General features: G+C 36.4%; 1 protein-coding gene across 3 annotated transcripts in view; it reads left to right on the top strand.

The window, feature by feature from the left end:
• Positions 1-21887, top strand: part of FBXL20 (F-box and leucine rich repeat protein 20) — a 96015-nt gene that overhangs the window by 54454 nt on the left and 19674 nt on the right. For all 3 annotated transcript variants that reach the window (XM_081271270.1, XM_081271269.1, XM_081271271.1), the window contains 4 exons: positions 9430-9484; positions 13195-13269; positions 15511-15605; positions 17152-17220. In XM_081271270.1, coding sequence (XP_081127396.1) covers positions 9430-9484; positions 13195-13269; positions 15511-15605; positions 17152-17220 — 294 coding nt within the window. The remainder of the gene's footprint in view (positions 1-9429; positions 9485-13194; positions 13270-15510; positions 15606-17151; positions 17221-21887) is intronic.

Raw genomic sequence — 21887 nt, 5'->3', positions numbered from 1 at the left:
GCCTATTTTTATTTTTTTATCTTGAGACAGTCTTGGTAAGTTTCTGAGAGACAGCATTAAATTACTAAAGCTGACCTCAAACTCATGATCCTCCTTCCTCAGCTTCCGTAGCTTATTGAGTTGCTGGGATTTCAGGGGTGCACCACTGCACCTGGCTCCAATAATGTCTTTTTAAGAAATATTTATTTATTTTTTAGTTGCAGTTGGGCACAATATCTTTATTTTATTTATTTATTTTTATATGGTGCTGAGGATTGAACCCAGGGCCTCACACATGCTAGGCGAGCACTCTACCGCTGAGCCACAACCCCAGCCCTCCAATAATGTCTTGATAGCAAAACAATCCAGGTCATAATGATTGTGTTGCTTTCAATTAATATCTTTTTATCATAACTTTATTTTATTTATTATTTTTTTAATGTGCTGCAGAGGATGGAAACCCAGTGCCTCATATGTGCTAAGGCAAGAGCTCTACCACTGAGCCATAACCCCAGCCTGATATCTATCTTTTCTTCTAAATATTTATTTTTTAGTTGGACACAGTATCTTTATTTATTTATTTTTATGTGGTGCTGAGGATCAAACCCAGGGCTTCACATGTGCTAGGCGAGCAATCTACCGCTGAGCCACAACCCCAGCTCCTAATATCTATCTTTAGTCTGAACAATTCCTTAATATTTTGTTGATTTTGACACTTTTGAAGATTACAGTTCAGCCATTTTGTAGAACTTCCTTCAGTTTGAATTGTCTTATGTTTCCTGGTAATTAGATTCAGGTTATGTTTTGCTGGTAGAAAAAACATAGAAGTGATGCTATATACTTCTCTTTGCATCCTGTTAGTTGGCATATACTTTCAAGTTGACTTATTACTTTGTTCACTTTGATTAATAGACTAAAACAGTGTCTGCCAGGCTTCTTTAATGGAAAGTTAAGTCTCTTTATAATTAATAAGTATTTTACAGGAAGTATTTTGAAACCATGTAAATATTTCCCTTCTCATTAAACTTTATTAATTTTTAGTTATGAAGTTATGAAGTTATGGTTTCCTTTGTAATAACCCAGTTGTCCATCAAAAGAATAGATAAAATACAAAATACCCATATAGTGGAACATTACTTGGCCATTGAAGGAACAAAATATGGATATATGCTACAACATGAATGTATGTTTTAAAACATGCTTATTGACCAAAAGGCCTTACTTATTACTGTGTTATTTCATTTATGTAATATCCAGAATAGATAAATCAATGGATACAGAAAATAGAGTAGAGGTTTTTTGGGGTTGAGTGGTGGGTGGGAAGTGATGGGGTTCTTTTCAGGGTAATAAATATGTAGAACTCAGTGATGGAGTGCTGCATAGTATGTGTGATCCCTAGCACTACAAAAAAAAAAAAAATTCTGGAGTTAGTGATGAAGATTGCACAACATTATGGATATATTTTTAAAAATCTCTGAAGGCTGAGAATGTGGCTCAGTGATGGAGTGCTTGCCTAGTACCCGTGAAGGCCTGGCTTTCACCCCCAACACCAAAAAAGAAAAGAAGCTGGGGGGAAATCACTTAATTATGCACTTTAGAAGGTAAGTTTTAAGCTGGATACAGTGGCCCATGTCTATAATCCCAGTGACAAAGAGCAAGGCCAGCCTCAGCAATTAGCAAGACCCTGTCTCAAAGTAAAAAAATTAAAAAGAAATGGGGGGGTGGGGATGTGGCTCAAGCAGTAGCCCGATCGCCTGGCATGTGTGCGACCCGGGTTCGATCCTCAGCACCACATACAAACAAAGATGTTGTGTCCGCTGAAAACTAAAAAAATAATTAAAAAAAAAAAAAGAAAGAAAGAAAGAAAGAAATGGGGATGTAGCTATGTGGTAAACATTCCTGAGTTCCTTCCCCATTGCCTTCCAAAAAAGAAGTTAAGTTTTATGGTGTAGATAGAAATAGAGGTAGAAATATGAATTTTAAAACAAATTCTGCCAGTGTTTTTGAAAAACAAAAGCCTACGATATATGCCGATGTGGGAATATTCAGTAATTCTTTAACCTTATCCCACCTTTCCTTCCTTCTTCCTTCCTTCCTTTCTCATTCTTTTTTCTATTTCTATACATATGTGATAGAGTCTGTCATAGATAAAAGAAGTAAACAAATGAGAAAGGAAACAGAAAATGGGGTAAGAGAAATGGGAAAGAAAAGAGGTGGACACACAAACTGGACAGGGCCTCCTATCCACAGGCCTGTGCAGCCCTGATATGGTTGCACCCAATTCTTTTGCATCAAGAAGCTGATCTTTCTGGCTGGGGTTGTAGCTCAATAGTAGAGCACTTGCATGTCATGTGTGAGACCCAGGTTCAATCCCCAGCACCAAGATAAAAAGAAAAAAGTTGATCTTTTGAGCCATTACCATGGTGTAGATCCATTGGCAGGTTTTATAGCTTTCCCTCTGTCCCTCAGTGAGCCCTATATAACAGGATTCTACTTAGGGTCCTATATCCATCTTCCACATTCCCTTCCTGTACCATCACATTCCTGGCAATGAACTTCAGGTGTTTTGCCACAGTCTTGAATTTAAGCCTTCACTCTGCAGGACGCCACACAGTGAGGACTTGGCTGACCTAAAGCCTTATCCTACCCTTTCTGACTTAAGTGTAACAAAGATTTTGTGGATTTTTTCCTTCAATGGTGATGTCTCCTTTCTATGATATTATGAGTCCTAATGACAATATGAAGGTAAACTCACAGATGATTTTTTTCGATGGATGATTTGTAGTTATTAGTTTATTAAGAATTAATCCTTACACATTTCTTCATAGCCATTATTTAAGTTATTGCTGGTTACCTCTGGTGAATGGAATTGAAGAGTAAAGTCTTTCCTTGTTCCAACTAGATATTATAATTGTTTATCAGAAAAAAAAAACTTCTAAAGGCAAGAAAAGCAGTTGGAAAGTTGTAATTTTCTTTGTGAGGGTCAATTGTAGTGCTGCTAAATCTAGAAAGAAAATGGACCCAAGAAAGAGACTTTTTTTCCCAGTGCCAGGGATCAACCTTAGGGACTCTGACATGCTAGGCAAGTGAGCTACCACTGAGCTCTCTCTCTGCCCCATAATGGAGAGATTTTTAAGTGTTGGGATTATCGATGTATTTCTTATTTTTTTTTTAGTTGTAGGTAGACATAATATCTTTATTTTTATGTGGTGCTGAGGATTTAACCCATTGCCTCATGCATGCTAGACAAGTGTTCTACCTCTGAGCCACAACCCCAGCCCTTGATGTGTGATTATAACAGAGATACTGGGAAGGTGTCAAGGATGATGCCCATGCTCTTTGCTTTCTAGTGAGTAGATGGTGGGAGTACTCACTAAAATAGAGAAAATAGGAGGAAAAGATTTAATGGGAGGTCAGTAATTATATTTAATTATAATTCTCTTTAAAAATTTGTTTTTGTAACTGCAAGTTATAAAACCACCAACTCAAATTGGCTTAAACATTAAGGGAGATTATAAAAGGAAAAAGAGCCATTAAACCAGGTAATCAGGTTGGTTGGCTTACGGAATCTCAGTGTTATCAATTTTCTTCTTTTGTTCTGTAAAGAATAGCATCACCTTGGTCCTAAAGCTGCTTTTCCTTATGGGCACAGGATAGATGCCAGCAAATAATGGATTACATGGGGGATGGGGTTGTAATGCAGTGGTGTAGTGTAATAGTAGAGTGCTTGCCTAGCATGTATGAGGCACTGGGTTCGATCCTCAACACCATATAAAAATAAAAAATAAAATAAAGGTATTGCATCCATCTACAACAGAAAATATTTTTAAAATAATGGATTACATGTTTATTTTTTTTTATTTCAAGGGAGAGATGGACTAGCATTGATACCCAAATAAAGTTTCTTCTCAAATCTTAGCCAAATAGGTCTAGATTAAATTCAATCACAGCAAGTGGCTTAGGCTAGTGAACTGGGATGGACCTAATATCGGTGAGTCTTTCACATTATTCACCACACATAGAATGTAGCACACCTAAAGGAATCATGAATGTTCTTCAGATAGTTTTCCATAAACTATGGGTGTTTTGTTGTTGTTTTACCATGGATTGAACCCAGGGCACTTAACCCACTGAGCCACATTCCCAGTTGTTTGTTTGTTTGTTTGTTTTAGTTGTATTTGGACACAATACCTTTATTAGTTACTTACTTTTATTTGGTGCTGAGGATAGAACCCAGGGCCTTGTACATGCAGAGCAAGTGCTCTACCGCTGGGCCACAACCCCAGATAGACCTCCAGTTGTTTTTTATTTTTTATTTTGAGATAGGGTCTAACTGAGTTGCTGAGGGACTCAGAGTGTGCTATATTTTGCATTGTTTATTGATAAAAAATTAAGTTGTTTGTAGCTTTTTGGTTTATTTTTATATTTGTTTTGCTGTATTGAGGATTGAACCGGGGGTGCTTTACAGTGAACTATGTCCCCAGCCTTTTTTTTTTTTTCTTTTTCTTTTTCTTCTGAGACTGGGTCTTGCTAAATTGCCCAGTCTGGCCTTGAACATTCCACCAATTTTTTTTTTTAAACAGGGATTGAACCCAGGAGTGCTTAATCACTGAGTCACAGTTCCAGCCCCTTTTATTTTGACACAGTATCTCACAGAGTTGCCTTGGTAAATTCATGAGCCTAGCTTTGAATTTGTGATCCTCCTGCCTCAGTTGCTGGGATTACAGCCATGTGCCACCATGTTCAGCACAATTCTTTTTAAAAAAAAATATTTATTTTTTAGTTATAGGTGGACACAATATCTTTATTTTTATTTTTATGTGGTACTAAGGATTGAACCCAGTACCTCAGGCATACTAGGCGAGGGACGTCTGAGCCACAACCTCAGCCCTCTGCCCAATTCTTATATTCAGATTTCTAAAGATAATTGTCTTTAGAATCAAGTACAAAGAAAAAATAGAAGTCAAGGAGTTACTAAATAATAACCAATGTATAAACAGACTACTTGAGTAGTGATAGAAGGAATTCAAGTACTGAGGCTTATCACATCCATCTTCCTAAGACAGGCAAATTAGGACTAGAAGGACTAAGCTTTTATTACTTGTATAGAGGAGTACAGTGATTATGTTTGTCCTCTTTAAAAAAAAAAAATTCTGTAATGTCCAAGTCAAGGTGAAAAGCTAACTCTGGAATCTTCACATTTAGAACCCCATTTTTTTTTTTTTTTTGGTGTGTAGGGGGGTACTGGGGATTGGACCCAGGGGCACTCTACCACTGAACTATATCCTAAATAGTGGGTGACAGCCCCATTTATGTATTTATGTATGTATACATGAATTTATTTATTTTTGAAACAAGCTGGCCTTGAACTTACAATCCTTGTGTCTCAAATCCTCCTGTCTCAGCTGCCCAAGTAGCTGGTATTACAGGCATGAGCCACCTTGCCTAGTTCATGTAGTATGTTCTAGTAACACAATTGTGATTGTTGAGATGTTGTGCTCCGTGGGGTATTATGGTGTGGATATGAAGTGTCCCCCAAAAAACTCTTAATGCAGGAATATTCAGAGATGAAATTATTAGATTAAGAGAACTGGAACCTAGCTGGGCATGGTGGCACACACCTGTAATCTCAGAGACTTGGGAGACTGAAACAGGAGGATCGAAAGTTCAAAGCCAGCCTCAGCAACTTAGCAAGGCACTGAATAACTCAGTGAGATCCTAAATAAAATAATGAACAAGGGCTAGAGATATGACTCAGCAGTTAAGTGCTCCTGGGTTAAATCTTTGATAGAGAGAGTGGGGGACATAAAAGCTGACTAAAATGTGAAGTCTCCTAAGTCTGCACACACTTGACCACCAGCTTGATGTTTCATGTATGTTGTTTTTGCTGTCTTTTGCGGAGAACCTTTCTATTGAAAGATTATTAGAGACTACTAAGATGAATACTTGTAAAGCCTCTCACCTTGGCTCCATGTATGTTACCCCCATGTAATATTACTCAGGGTAAACATAAGAATATTTAGGTTATTAAACTCCATACAAAGATACTGAATAGTAGGTGACAGGATAAAGAAGCATTTCAGCAATGAAACAATATTTGTTGTATTAGGTAGATTTATTATAAGGTAAACAGTATATATTATTTTATTGAGGTACACAGATTGAGAGTACATACAGTATTTTTATTTGGAAGTAGAGTGGGTAGTATTTTAATATTATCAGAATTTTAAAATATGGTTAATTTGCTTTATTAAGAGTCATCAGAATGAAACCAAGTCTGCTTTGAGGGAACAAGAAAGGTACCCAACTTTTCCTTTTTTGGGTTTACCTGCCATTTAGAAACTAAAAAGGGTAAAAAGGAAATAAGCCAGGTAAGACATAGGAATAATGAAGTGAAAAAAGAGTGGAAAACAGAAATGGTTTAAAAAGCAAAATATAATAAAAGCAAAAATAATTAATACAAAACAGGTAAAGAAAAAGATAAATATTATAGCAGCTGTAAGGAAAAGTTGAAGGTCTTACTAGATCCAATTATTTTCTTGGTATCTGTACTCACATGTTACATATCCAAAACAAAAACTTTTGATTAAGCCATAACATAGTTTCAGTGTTCCACATTTTAATTAATGGCACCTAACTACCCAAGTCCTGGTACCAGAAATGTATTCTCGCACCCTCTTATCCAGTCCATCATCAAGTTCTACCCTGTTTTCTATATCTCCTTGGTAGCAGATGTGGTCTAAGCCTCCATTACCTAGACAGTAGTGGTGTTCTCTCTCTCTTTTTAAAAATATTTATTTATTTATTTATTTTAGTTTTCGGTGGACAGAACATCTTTATTTTATTTTTATGTGGTACTGAGGATCAAACCCAGCGCCCCGCGAATGCCAGGCGAGCACGCTACCACTAGAGCCACATCTCCATCCCAGTAGTGGTGTTCTCTTAACTGATAGGCTTGGTGCCACTCTTGTGCCCTGACAGTCTGATCTCCCCATAGCAGCTATACTGATGTTTGTTCATGTCTTTTGTGGTAACAGGGATCAAACCCAAGGCCTCAGGCATGCTAGCAAGTACTCCACCACTGTTACATTGCTATCCATTTTTTAAATTTTGAAATGATCTTGCTTAGTTGCCCTAGCTAGCCTCAAACTTGCAATCCTCCTGCTTCAGCCTTCCAAGTAGCTGAGATTACAAATAGGTGCCACCAGACCCATTGTATAATGATCTTTTCCCAATATAAATTAGATAATATCCCTCACTGACCTAAAACCCACCTTTGGCTTCCCTTAGACTTGGAATATAATCTAAACAGTTCATTATGGCCATAAAGCCTTCTTAGTCTGGCCCTATCTAACTCTAAACTTTGCTCAATATCCTTATCTATAAATGGGAATGATAATAGTACCTATCTTGTAAGGACTTAAAATAATACCTGATATATAATAACTCATTAAAGGGCTATGGTTCTACTACTATACTACATCTTCACTGCTTCTTTTAATCTTTCATCACACACTCACTGTTTCTTTATGTGAATGTTCTTTTTCTTAGATCTTGACAATTCTGGTTCCTTCTATTATTGAGGTCTAAAATCAAATATGTACTCCTAGAAAAGGCGTTCCCTGACCACTCGTCATTTTTACTTTGCTATCTTTATTGTAGTCATTAACTTCCTAAAATTTTTTCACATTTTTTTACTTACTTTGTGTCTACCAACAGCTCCTAGACCACAAGCTGCTTAACTGCAGGGACCTAAAACAATGCCCATTGAAATATATTCTAAATGAATACTGAAACTCATAGCCCTCCTTTTTTTCCCCCTCTCTTTATACATTCGGTCCTCCTTAGAGAAGGCACACTCTCTACATATTACGGAAGACTGCCTATGGATACCTTTTTAAATTTTTTCATTTTATTATTTCACCATACTTTTTCTCTGAACTTGTTCAACGACTTTTCTGCTCCTTGTTGGTATCTTGCTGAGATCACAGGAATAAATCAGTTTAAAAAAGAAGGTAAATAAAGCAAAGGGAAGTTTTTTGTAACCAATTCAGTTACTATTCCTAGGTTTTTTTTTAATCATGCAGCTATTTCAATCAAAAACACCTTCTGATCCAAAACTAAAAAATAAAATTTAAAATAGTGTGATCCTACTGGCATAAGATATGATATATTGGCCAGTAGAATAGAATAGAGAGGTCAGAAGTAAATCCTCATATACGTGATCAGATGATTTTTTTTTAGTTCTCTATAGACACAATACTTTTATTTATTTTTATGTGGTGCTCAATATCAAATCCAGTGCCTCACATGTGCTTGGCAAGTGCTCCCCCCACTGAGCTACAACCATAGCCCCATCAGATGATTTTTGACAAAGGTGCCAAAACCATTTAGTGAGGAACACAAATGATATTGGGAAAACTTTGTATCCCTGTAACAAAAGAATGAGTTGGGTTGGAGATGTAGCTTAGTGGTAGACTGCGTGTTTTAGCATGCTCAAGGCTTGATCCCCAGAACCACCAAAAGTGTGCGAGGAGATAAAGTTGAACTACCTTACTCCATATACAATACCAACTCAATGGATCACAGACCTAAACATAAGAGCTAAAGTTATAAAAGAAAACTGGGCATACCTGTAATCCGGGGACTTGAAGCTGAGATAGGAGGATCACAGGTTCAAGGCCATCCTGAACAACTTGGCAAGACTCTTCAACAATGTAGTGAGACTTTGTCTCAAAATAAATAAATGGACTAGGAATTTAGCTCAGTGGCAAAGTATTCCTGTGTTCAATCCCAGTACGCCCCAAAAAAAATTCTTAGAAGAAAACAGAGGGGGGAAAGCTTCCTGATAATTGGACTTGGCAATGATTTCTCAGATATGACACCAAAACTCATAAAACAATAGAAAAAAGTAAATAAACTGGATTGCATAATAATTATAAAAATTTTGAACATTAAAGACCTGACCTCCATTTTGTAACACTTCAGATGTCTATATTAGTTAGAAATCATTTATCATCCCTTGATATAATTGAACTTGTATAGCATTTATGTACATTGTTAAGTAAACGATTACCTTTTTTGTTGTTGTTGTTCTGGGGAGTGAACTCAGGGGTGCTTTATCACTAAGCCTCAGTCCTTTTTATTTATTTACTTATTTGTTTGAGATAGAGTCTCACTAAATACCTAAGGCTCCAAATTTGTAATCCTCCTACTTAGCCTCTCCCAAGACAATGGGATTACAGTCATGCAATACCACACCCTGCTAAAAGATTACTTTCTTCTACTATGTTTTATTTTTTGATTGCTCAAATCTTTTTTTTTTTCTTGAAAGAACTGCGTGTGTGTATGTATGTGTGTGTGTGTTATATGTGTGTGTAATTATTAAAAGGCTAAAATTAAGAGAAACTATCATACAGTGAAGTTTGTCTCCCTCTCTTTTCTTTTTAGGATATTTTCTTTTCTGGATGTTGTTACCTTGTGTCGCTGTGCTCAGGTCTCCAGGGTAAGAATGATGGACATGGTTACAGAGGGACCACTTTCTGACACTAAGGATGTCAGTCTCTGTAGTAGGCTGACCATTTATTTTAGGTGTTACTTGTATGTTGTTATGTTTGAAAGGGTGTTATTTCATTTATGGTATACCTTCCCCATATAATTCAATAATGGAATTCTATATATACCACCTCCAGCTGTTCTATAAATCTTATTTACATAACATAAACAGAGTAGTTAAGTGAAAAGGCATTGAACATGCAAATTAAAAGGCTATGCTTGCTGGGTACAGTGGGGCATTCCTGTAATCCCAGTGGCTTGGGAGGCTGAGGCAGGAGGATTGCAAGTTCAAAGCTAGCCTTAACAAAAGTGAGGCACTAAGCAACTTGGTGAGACCCTGTCTCTAAATAAAATACAAAATAGGGCTGGGGATGTGGCTCAGTGGTTGAGTGCCCCTAAATTCAATCCCTGGGACAAAAAAAAGAGGCTATTCTTAACTTAATGAAATTTGCTTTATTGGTTTTTTTGTTCATTTGATACAAACACATATACATCTAAAAGACTCTTAAACATCTAATTCTCATGCTATTTTATCCCCATGTTCTTTCCTTGAAAGATAAAATTAAAAAAAAAAATGATTGTAGAACAAATCACTTTTCCTAAAGTCAGTTTCTACATTATACTTGACTCTCCATTTTTGTCACTTAACATTGCTGTGACAAAATGGCCATATACCCTAATCTTATTGGCTACCACTGATATAAAGAGTATAATCTCTGATGTGGAAAAATTGCTTTATGAACTGCTTCTAACCACTTTTGTAATACAGTTATCTGATCAGTAATAAAATGAACATGTATTTGCAGTTGTCATCTTTTTATAAATTAGGCACCAGCTTTTTGTTTGTTCATTCATTTAACAAATATTTACTGAGAGCCCACTGTTTGCCAGGTACTGATATGTAATATGGCTGTACCATAAAGTATTATGTTTATCTGTGTAGGTGGGCCCAGATGTCCCTTCAGACTACTAGCACCACACATAAATCTTAATATAGAGAATTTTCCCTTATTCTAACTTTAATTTCTGCATCCTGAAAGCCATACTTAATGTCTGTCAGCCATTTTGGAAATTAACAATGGTGCTTCAGTGATTTCTCTTTTGACATTTTTATCTTCATTAGTTGTGTGGTCCCTTTAGACATGGCCATTTACAAGTGAATGAATTTTCCTTTCTGATTCCATTGTGAAGGTGACAAAACACCCAGAAACAAAATTCCCAGATCAGTGTCTAAACCTGTTTAGTTACACAGCCTCACCCAAGGAGTGTTGACTTAAATGAGTTTTCAGTTATTGTTTTCATTTGCAGGTTCCTCTTCCTTCTTAATATGTGTTAACTTTAAGGGAAGGAAGTCACAATGTCAGTTTTCATTAAATCTGGAAAATTTTATATTAGTATCTGTTTTATTGTTTTCTTTATTTCCCACCCCTACTGTGTTTTGAACCCAGGGGTGTTTTTACCACTGAGCTACATTCCCATCCCCCCCCTTTTTTTTTTAGAAGGGTCATGCTAAGGCTGGCCTCAAACTTGTGATTCGCTTGCTTTAGCCTCCCGAGTCATTAGAATTGACAGGGATATGCCACCACACTTGGCATATTCTTTTTTTGTGTGTGTGCTTTGGATTGAACCCAGGAGCACTTTGCCACTGAACAACATCCTCAGCCTTTTTTCCTTTTGAGACAGGGTCTCACCAAACTGCTGAGGGTCTCACTAAATTATTGTGTCTGGCTGTGCGTGGTGGCGCATGCCTATAATACCAGTGACTTATGAGGCAGGAGGATCATGAGTTCAAAGCCAGCCTCAGCAAAAAGCAAAGTACTAATCCACAGCCTCCCAAGTCCCGGGAATTATAGGTATGGACCATACTGCACCAAGTTTATATTCCATTGTTCTCTATGCTTGAAGTTTTTTTTTTTTTCCAGACTCTAGAGAGGAATCTGTCATTTATAATTTTAGTCTGAATTATGCATGTTTTCTGCTTGCTGAAGAACATAATAGAAGGAAATTAGAAATAGCACATCAATCAGAGATTCATTTAGCCCAAGAATTTATTAAACATATAACCTTTAAATGTTTTATTGGTTGCCTCCCCTGGCTAACCACTTAAGCCACTGGAAAATGAAGCCATTAAAAGAAAAGTAACATTAAACTTCTGAGAAAACTGCAGCTATTTCTATAATAACTCCTTGCTTACCCTCATACCCCTGACATTCTTCTTATTGATTATGTGACAGTTATCCTAAGGCTTATAAGTAAATCCAGAATTCTTTTTTAAAAGTTTCAGAGAAATAGCTATAAATATAATCAATATTAAATCACTTTTAAATCTTATCAAAGATAAGACTCATAACTTTATGACTCTAATATTAAAACTTTTGTTTATTTTGTTTTGTTTTGTTTTTGTTTTGCAGTGCTGGGGATCAAACCTAAGGCCTTGCACATGCTGGGCAATTGTTCTACCATTGAGCTACAACACCAGTCCAAGACTTTTATTTTTTAAATTTAACAGGGAAAGTTTTTAAAGGAAAATATAGAATGAGCGACAGCAAATTAACTCCCACTGGACTCATTTCTCCCTTTCTTACCTCCCTTTTCTTGTTTAAGATGTATGAAAATCTTAAACTTTCCATTGAAGGTGAATGAGGTGGCCCATGCCTGAAATCACAGGGACTAAAGATCCTAAGGCAGGAATATCACAAGTTCAAGAGCATCTTGGGCAATTTAATAAGGCCTTGTCTCAAAATAAAAAATTGCTGGGGTTGTGGCTCAGTGGTAGTATACCCCTGGGTTTAGTCTCCAGTACTGCAAAAATAAAAGAATAAATAATTTTAAAAATAAATAAAATTACCACCGAATCAAGTTGGGGATAGAATGATGATTAATTGAAAGACCTACAAACCTACCTGAGTAAATTGGTAATGAGGAAAACATGAAATACAGAGAAATTATACAAAAAATATATAATTTTCAAGTCCCAAATCACCATGTCACAGTTTCATATCTAACCAAGTAATACTATAGATAATAGATATGTATTAAACAGAGCAGCATTTGGTGTACTGTCCCATTCTGTTGGTTTCGCCCTCATCTTGTTTCCAATTTAGGGATGGAGCTAAGACTTGTTCTTCATCACCTAAAATTCTGTCTCATTTTGAGATTAGAAATTGGAATCTTGGGCTGGTTGGGCTGGGGATATAGCTCAGTTGGTATGGTGCTTGCCTTGCATGCACAAGGCCCTGGGTTCAATTCCCAGCAAAACACACACACACACACACACGCACACACACACACACGCACACACACACAGACACACACACACACAAAAAAAATAAAAGTGAAATTGGAATCTTGCAGTTTCAAAGTACCTTCTGGCTATGATGTTTATCATAACCTGCTGTTTCCCCAATTTTCCTAATCTAAGATATTTTGTAGCTGTTAGTTTCTATACCTACTCATTTTATGAGATAATCTCATTTGAGAGTAAAGCATGGATCCAGGATCAAAAATAGATCAAAAAATTTCCTTAGCTTCTGTTGGGAGTAGTGATAGAAGCGAAGGAAAGTTTTGATCTATTTCAGTCATTAGTTGGTTGAATTGTAAATTTGAATATTGTTTTTTCTTTTCATTTTAAATTTTGTTTATTTCTTTTCTTCAAAATAGGCCTGGAATGTTCTGGCTCTGGATGGCAGTAACTGGCAACGAATTGACCTGTTTGATTTCCAGAGAGATATTGAGGTATAATTTTGTGGTGTGTGGCCCCAATTCTCTTGCAAGTAATTACAACATGGGACAAGTTAGCCTCAGCCATATAAATCTTGTTTTCCCTCAAGAGAGGAACTATTGTTTTCAGTACATCTAAACTTCATGGTAGCCTCCAAAGTTCCCAAGAGTTTATTGAGTTTTTGAAAATGAGTGGATTATTTCACTGAAGTAATACTAAATTACCTAGAACAATTTTAGTCCTGAAAAGGACTCAAAACTTTTTGGTTTTGCAGTAGAAATGTGAACTTACATTTTGTGTTTGCTTGTTTTAAAGAAGTCATTTTTGTATTTGTTTATTGAAGAACAAGTACAATTATAACTTATTGGGGGGTGGTATTTGCATTTCTTTTTTTTTTTTTTTTTTTTTTTTCATTTTACTTTTGTGGTACTTGGAATAAAACCCAGGGATGCTCTATTGCTAAGCTATATCTCGGGTATATTTTATTTTTTATTTTGCAGTCTGGCCTCAGATTTGTGATCCTCCTTCCCCAGCCTCCTAAGTAGCTGGGATTATAGGTCTAGGCCACCACACACCCAGCTAAATATATATTTTTTGGAGGGGGGTATGGGGATTGAACCCTGGGGTAATTCCTCACTGAGCTATGTGGGGACATAGCCCTTTTTATTGTTTATTTTGAGACAGGGTCTCACTAAGTTGCTTAAGTCCTTGTTAAGCTGCTAAGGCTGGCCTTGAACTTTTTTTTTTAATGTTTATTTTTTAGGCGTAGATGAACACAACACAATGCCTTTATTTTTATGTGATGCTGAGGATCAACCTGGGTTCTGCCTGTGCGAGGCGAACCCTCTATTGCTGAGCCACAGTGCCAGCCCAGGCCTTGAAATTTTGATCCTCTTGTCAAGCTGCTGGGATTTCAGGGGTGTACCACCATGCCTAGCAGCAACCTATATAGATAGATATACACAACATATATATATATACACACACTATCTATCTCTGTGTGTACATATATATATATATATATATATATATATATATATATATATTTTATTATTATTTTTATTTTTTATTTTTTATTTTTATTTTTTTTGGTACTGAGGATGGAACCCAGGGGCACTTAACCACTGAGCCACATCCCCAGCCCTTTTTTATATTTTATTTAGAGACAGTCTCGTCGAGTTGCTTAGGGCCTCACTAAGTGCTAAGGCTGGCTTTGAACCTGTGATCCTCCTGCATCAGCCACCTAAGCTTCTAGATTACAGTGTACCACTTTGCCTGGCTATATTATTCTCCAGATGTGCATTTTGGCCCTTGGTGAATCAAAGGTAATAGTTTTTGTGGAGAATGTAAAATGAATTAAACCAGTGTCATTCATTAAATTGTTTTTGTTAGAAGCAGTTTTTTTTGTCTCCTTTTGCTCATCCCCTACCCACCTATTTCACCTTTTAGTATAACCTTTTATCTTTAAAATAGAAAACATTATGACTTGAGTTTGAATTACTTTATCTGAATTTTTTTAATGAGAGATAACTCATAGTGTTAAGAAGATTGAGAATCTCTTCCCTTCTCTTTCTCCACTTGCCTCTCCTTTTCTCTTATTCTCTGTCTGTCTGTCTCTCTCTCTTTTTCTGCCTGTCCCCCTCTCTATCGGTCTCTCTTTCTCTTTTAAATTTCCAGCAGAAACAAATTCTCTTAAGGGCCCACTTGAAGAATTTTTAAAAACCTTATATGAACCTTCCATTATCTTCAAGATGTTTTTAAAATAATAACTACAAACATTATATTGAATTGTTTTTCACAATTCTTTGATCTTCATGGATGTTAAGATATTTAAAGCAGCACAGCTCACAAAATCATTTAGCAACCTTTTAAGTGTTCTTTGAGTCTTGCTATATGCAGAGTGCTATAGTAAATATTTTGGAAAGTATACAAAGATAAATGTACCTGTTGTCCGTTAGTGGCTATGATTTAACCCAAAGGGGCAGTATACATGTATATAGTGCCATAAAAGACTCAATATAGAATATTTTACAAATTGAACAAATAAATAAGAATGTAAAGTTCAGGCATGTTTTAAGTAGATGGGCTAATCAGGAAAGCATTCCCAAAGGAAGTTGAAATTTTCCTACTTAATTAGGTCTTTGAAGCAAGTAGAAACATTTTCTCTCTGTCCATAAATTGTCAAAAATGAGGATGTATTCTTTTCAAAAGCAATCAGATTGGTCATCTTTTTGTTTACCTGTTTCTTTTTATAGGGTCGAGTAGTGGAGAATATTTCAAAACGATGTGGGGGCTTTTTACGAAAGTTAAGTCTTCGTGGGTGTCTTGGAGTAGGAGACAATGCATTAAGGTAAAAACATAACTGTTAAAAAAAAAAGTAACTACTATTAATCTCTTTGATTCAAGAACAGCACCATCTCACTCAGAAAAAGCTGAGGTAGTTTTTAAATCCCTAGACATTGAAAATACATCATGTATATATTATTTATAGCACAGAAATGTCAGGTACAATGGGATGGAGGCACACACACACACCTATAATCTCAGTGACTTTGGAGGCTGAGGAAGCAGAATTACAAGTTCAAAGCCAGCCTCAGCAACTTAGTGAAACTGTAACTAATTTAGACCCTTTCTCAAAATAAAAAGTACAAAATAGCTGGGGATGTGGCTCAATGGTTAATTGTCCCTGGGTTCAATCCCTGGTAACAAAACCAAAACAGACAAACAAAAATAACAGGTAATAGGAAATATGATTTTAAAATGGTAGATTTCTCATCACAAATGATCCTTTTGGAAACTTGAGAAAATGTATTTTGTTTTTTGAATTTTTATTTACTTAAAGATAGGATAAAATTATCTTTGGTGACTTGTGTTTAAGAATTGATGGTTCAGCCAGGGGTAGTGAGACATGCTTATCATCCCAAAGACTTGGGAGGCTGAGGCAGAAGGATCCTAAGTTTGAAGCCAGACCCAGCAACATAGCAAGAACCTCAGCAATTTGGTGAGAACCTGTCTCTAAAAAAAAAGAACTGGAAATTTAGCTAAGTGGTAAAGTGCCCCAGGGTTCAATCCCCAAGTACAGAAAAAGAATTTATGGTTTGGGGAAAAAAAACTTATTTACTTATACTTACCAACTACTTTGTATTATACTCAACTGTTCCTATTCACATTACTCTGACAGTAGATGTATGAGGTTTTTTCTCTCCACCCTACAACCAATCCTTTGTTTTTCTAGACAACAACTGGATATTGTAATTTAGTTAAATACTAAACCTAAACTATTCAGAATTAGCTCAGATCCTACAAGCCAAGGACTTAGTGCAAAGGACTGCTTCTATTTCAGATACAAGTTGCAAGCCCCATGTTTCTGTGTACTTCTGATCAATGGGCTATAAATCAGGAATTACCATGACCCCCCTCCATGTTTGGTAATTTGCTAGAATGATCCATACAACTCAGAAAGGTGCTTTAGTTATTATTACCATTGTAAAGAATACAGATGAACAGCCAGTTGAAGAAGTTCATGGGATAAGATTTAGAAGGTTCGCAAGCACAGGAACTTCTGTCCCTGTAGTTCAAACATAAACCAGCACGTGATTTACCAACCCAGAAGTTCTCTAATCCCCATTATTTAGGGGTTTTTATGAGGCTGTGTTATTGTAGTTATAGTTGGAAGACCAAATATTATAGTAAAAGATGTTCCTGTCACTCATTACTCAAAAAATTACAAGGGGTTTAGGAGTTCTATGCCAGGAAGAAGGGATGAAGACCAAATATTACACAGGTATCACAGGTACCAGCAACCAGTATTACCAATAACAATATCTTATTTTTTTATGTTTGGGATTTTGCCCATTTCATTTGAAACTTGTCACTTTTTTTTTCTTCCCATAAAGGACCTTTGCTCAGAACTGTAGGAACATTGAAGTATTAAATCTAAATGGGTGTACAAAGACTACAGACGCGTAAGTATTCTGTGTTTTAGAATGTTATGTCGTAGTCCATGTCTGGGCTATATTAATCTAACCCATCATGTCCCACCATTTCATTCATGGAACACCTAAAAAACTTAAGTTGAGGGCTGGGGATGTGGCCCATGCATGCGGCCCGGGTTTGATCCTTAGCACCACATACAAAAACCAAAGATGTTGTGTCCGCCGAAAACTAAAAAATAAATGTTGAAACTAACTCTCTCTCTCTCTCTCAATAAATAAATAAATTAATTAATTAATAAATAAAAACTTAAGTTGAGAATATGATAACCTTGAAATAAACAAATGTATTTTTATAATATTTATTTTTTAGGTGTAGATGGACACAACACAATGCCTTTATTTTTATGTGGTGCTGAGAATCGAATCTGGGTCCCGCCCATGCTAGGCGAGCGCTTTACCATTGAGCCACAGTCCCAGCCCAACAAATGTATTTTTTAGAGTTCTATTCTTTTGAAAAAAGTAGTAAGTGAATTAGTTATAATATTCATTAGTATTAATATTATTAATGATAATAAATTATATAATCTCTAGATTATTATTTCCAATTTAATGCCCCTATGTCAGTTTCACTGAAAATTTTGCATAATTGAAAACTTGGGACTTAATGGGTAAATGAACACCAACAAATGTATTTAGCAACTTTCTTGGTTGTAAAATTCTGTCTTTGATATTTAAAGTAAGACTTAAAAATTTATAGGTGGGCTGGGGAGTTAGCTCAGTATGTGGGGCGGGGGGCTACTTTGGTACTGAGCACCACAAAAGAAAAAATCATAATCAGTGTTTATGCAGAAGGATAATAATTAAATACCACAGTAAGCAGATAATTCTATGAAAAGATTAAACTCTTCAACATAGGACTGAACAGTTTAATTAGTACTGATAGCAGTTTTTAATGTAGAAAATAGAGGGAGGATAGAACTCAGTGATAGCACTTCTTGCCTAATATGCATGAAGCCCTGGGTTCCATACCTAGCAAAAGAGAGAATTCTTCTAGTAAATATTATATCTGTAGATTAATTTGGAAGCCTTTAATAGGAGAAACAGGGGGTTAGGGTGTAGTTCAGGGGCAGAGTGCTTGCCTAGCATGCATGAAGCACTGGGTTTGATCCTCAGCACCACATAAAAATAAACAAATAAAATAAAGGTATGCTGTCCATCTACAACTATAAAAATTAAAAAAAAAAATAGGAGAAATAGGAGAAACAGTTTACTAACTTCTTACCCCACTATTCTTTTGTATGATGTTATAACCATAATATATATGTACAAGGCTATTCATTTTTACTGTTTGTAATAATGAATACTGCTAATTATTTTTTTTTTTTAAGAACTGGGATGTTCTACCACTGAGTTACAACCCCACTAATGCTAATTTTTATAACAGCAAAATACAGGAAACTGCCGGGCGCAGTGACTCACACCTGTAATCCCAGCAGCTCAGGAGGCTGAGGCAGGAGGATTGAGAGTTCAAAGCCAGCCTCAGCAAAAGCAAGACTCTGAGCAACTCAGCAAGACCCTGTCTCTAAATAAAATACAAAATAGGGCTGAGGATGCGGCTCAGTAGTTGAGTGCCCCTTAGTTCAATCCCTGATACCCCTTCCTTCCCCTAAAAAAGGAAACCATCCTGTGTCTGTCAGAAGAGGATTAGTTAAATAAAAGTGATGAAGAAAATCTCTAGTTCTCTGGTGTGAGTTCCAAGACCTACTGTTAAATGAAAGTGGATAGCAGAGGACTTTGTATAAAATGATACCTTTTAAAAGGGCAAGAGGACTTGGTACAAAATATATCAATATTCATATTTTCAAAAAGAAAAATGGAAATTTCAACCAGAAACTAATAAAATGGAACAAGGTGCAGCGATGTGTGCTTGTCATCCCAGCTGCTGAGGAGGCCATGGCATGAATATCACAAGTTAAAGGCTAGATTCAACAATTTAGTGAGACCCTAAGCAACTTAGTGGTATCCCATATCAAAATAAAAAAGACAAGGGCTGGGGATATAGCTCAGTTGGTAGAATGCTTACTTCACATGCATAGGGCCCCTGGGTTTAATCTCCAGAACCAGGAAAATAAATAAATAAATTATTACCCAAAAAATTATGATAGGATATCATGAATAATAATCAGGCAATACAGATAAAATGAACAAAATTCCTGGAAGGCATCATTTGCCAAAACTGGCTCAAAAATAAATTAGTTTATTGAGGATTGGCTTTTCTTTAAACAGCTGATGGGCCATGCACATTGGTGCACGGCTGTATTCCAACTACTTGGGAGACTGAAGTCAGGAGGATTGAAAGTTCAAGGCTAGCCTCAGCAACTCAACAAGGCACTAAGAAACTTAGCAAAACCCTGTCTCAGCACTCAGGAGGCTGAGGCAGGAGGATCACAAGTTTGAATGAATACAGCTTCAGCAATTTAGTGAGACTAAGCAACTAAGTGAGACTCGGTCTCAAAATAAAAAAATTAGAAAGGGCTTAGGGATGATGTAGCTCAGTGGTAAAGCACTCCTGGTTCAACACCCCCTCCCCCCAAAAAAAGTATTTTTAAAAATTAAATTTCTCCATTTTTTAAGTTGTTGACGGACCTTGATTTTATTTATTTATTTATTTATTTATTTATATGTGGCGCTGAGGGTCAAACCCAGTGCCTCACACACACTGAGCAAGCACTCTGCCACTGAGCCACAACCCCTGCCCCCACAAAAAAAAGGATTTTAGATCATAACGAAGTGGAATTTATCCCAGAAATAGGACCAAATAAGTAAATATTTTAGTCTTCCTGACCCGTATAGTATGTTATAACTATGTCAGATACAGTTATAAAATCAGCTATAGACAGACAGTACATAAATAAGCACAACTATGTGTTCAAAACAAAACAAAAACTGTATCTGGGTTTTTTTTCTTTATCTTTTTTTTTTTTTTTTTTTTTGAACTGAGTATTTAACCCAGGGTTTTGTGAATGGGAGGCAAACACTTTGCCACTGAGCTACATTCCAGCCCTATTGACTTTTTTTCAACCCCTTAAAACTGTAAGACCCATTCGTGGTTTTTGAGTCATATTAAAGTAGGCTTCAGTAATGATTTGGCCATAGTTGAGCTATAGTTTTATCACCTCTGGAATAAAAAGAGACAAAACAACATAATCATCTTAGTGTTTGATGGCCTCCAAATAATCCATACTTCCTGATATTTAAACCATTTCCCCTTGAGAGTTAACTCACCATAGTGACTCATTTCTAACAATAGAATACAGCAAGAGAGATTGGTTGGTACTTAGGATACAAAAAGATTACTATCCTACTCTGCTTTCTCTTGGGGTTCTGGCTCTCAGGGAAGCAAGCTGCCCTGTTATGGTACCTCTGTGGAGAGGCCTACGTGACTAGAAACTGATGTTTTCAGGTAATAGTTAGCAAGGACCTGAAATCTACCAAAAATCAAGAATAAGAATCGATTGGATCTCCTGAGATCTGCTAAAAAAAAAAAAAACACCTAAATGAGCTTAGAAAGGGATCTAAACCCTGTTAACCTTTGAGATGATCACATCCAATGTCTACACCTTGATTGTGGTCTTGTCAGAAACCCTAAATCAAATGAACCCTGCTTAGCTACCTTTAGTACTGACCACAAAGACTGAAATAACGCACTCTCATCTTAAGTTGAGTTGTTGTAGGGTAGTTGACTACACAAAATAGATAACTAATTTATTATTAGGTATAGAAAGCATATTACAAAATCTAATGTCCATTCATGGTAAAAACAATTCCAAAGAAATTCCCTCAACCCAATCAAAAGCATTTATGAAAAACCCACTGCTGGGGCTTGGGATATAGCTCAGTTGGTACAGAGTGCTTGCCTCACATGCACAAGGCCCTGGGGTAAATCCCTCGAACCCCCCCCCCCCACACACACACACACACACAAACCACTTCTAAAAAATGACTGAATTCTTTGTTACTAAGGTCAATTACTACACTTTTTTTTGGTGCTGGGGATTGAACTACCTACATCCCCAGCCCAACCACTCTTTGTATTACACAATGTATTGGAGGATCTAGCCAATACAGTAAGTTTTTTAAATGCATATTGGTAGGAAACAATAGAATAAAACTTTATTTGTATATAACATAATTTATAATATTGTATATAAAAAAACATGAGGAGGTCTGGGGCTATAGCTCAGTGGCAAAGCACTTGCCTAGCATGCATGAGGCACTGGATTCGATTCTCAGCACCACATAACAGCTAACAACAAAAAAAATAAAGGCATTCTGTCCATCTACAACTACAAAAAAAAATTTTGTTTAAATCATGAGGAAACTACCAAAAGATGCTTTAATTCATAAGTAAGATAACAAGCTCATTAGATATAAGACAATATACCAAAAAAAAGTCTCTGTATTGGGCTGGGGATGTGGCTCAAGCGGTAGCGCGCTCGCTTGGCATGCGTGCGGCCCGGGTTCGATCCTCAGCACCACATACCAACAAAGATGTTGTGTCCGCCGAGAACTAAAAAATAAATATTAAAAAAAAATTCTCTCTCTCTCCTCTCTCACTCTCTCTTTAAAAAAAAAAAAAAGTCTCTGTACATTAGCATCAAGCAATCCAAACATGAAATTAAGAATTCCTGGGCTGG

This window comes from Spermophilus citellus, assembly GCF_964194105.1.
Source record: "Spermophilus citellus genome assembly, chromosome: 17".
In the NCBI taxonomy this organism is placed as follows: domain Eukaryota; kingdom Metazoa; phylum Chordata; class Mammalia; order Rodentia; family Sciuridae; genus Spermophilus; species Spermophilus citellus.
The sequence above is the reverse complement of the archived record's forward strand: the minus strand, read 5'-3'. Positions and strand labels throughout refer to the sequence as shown.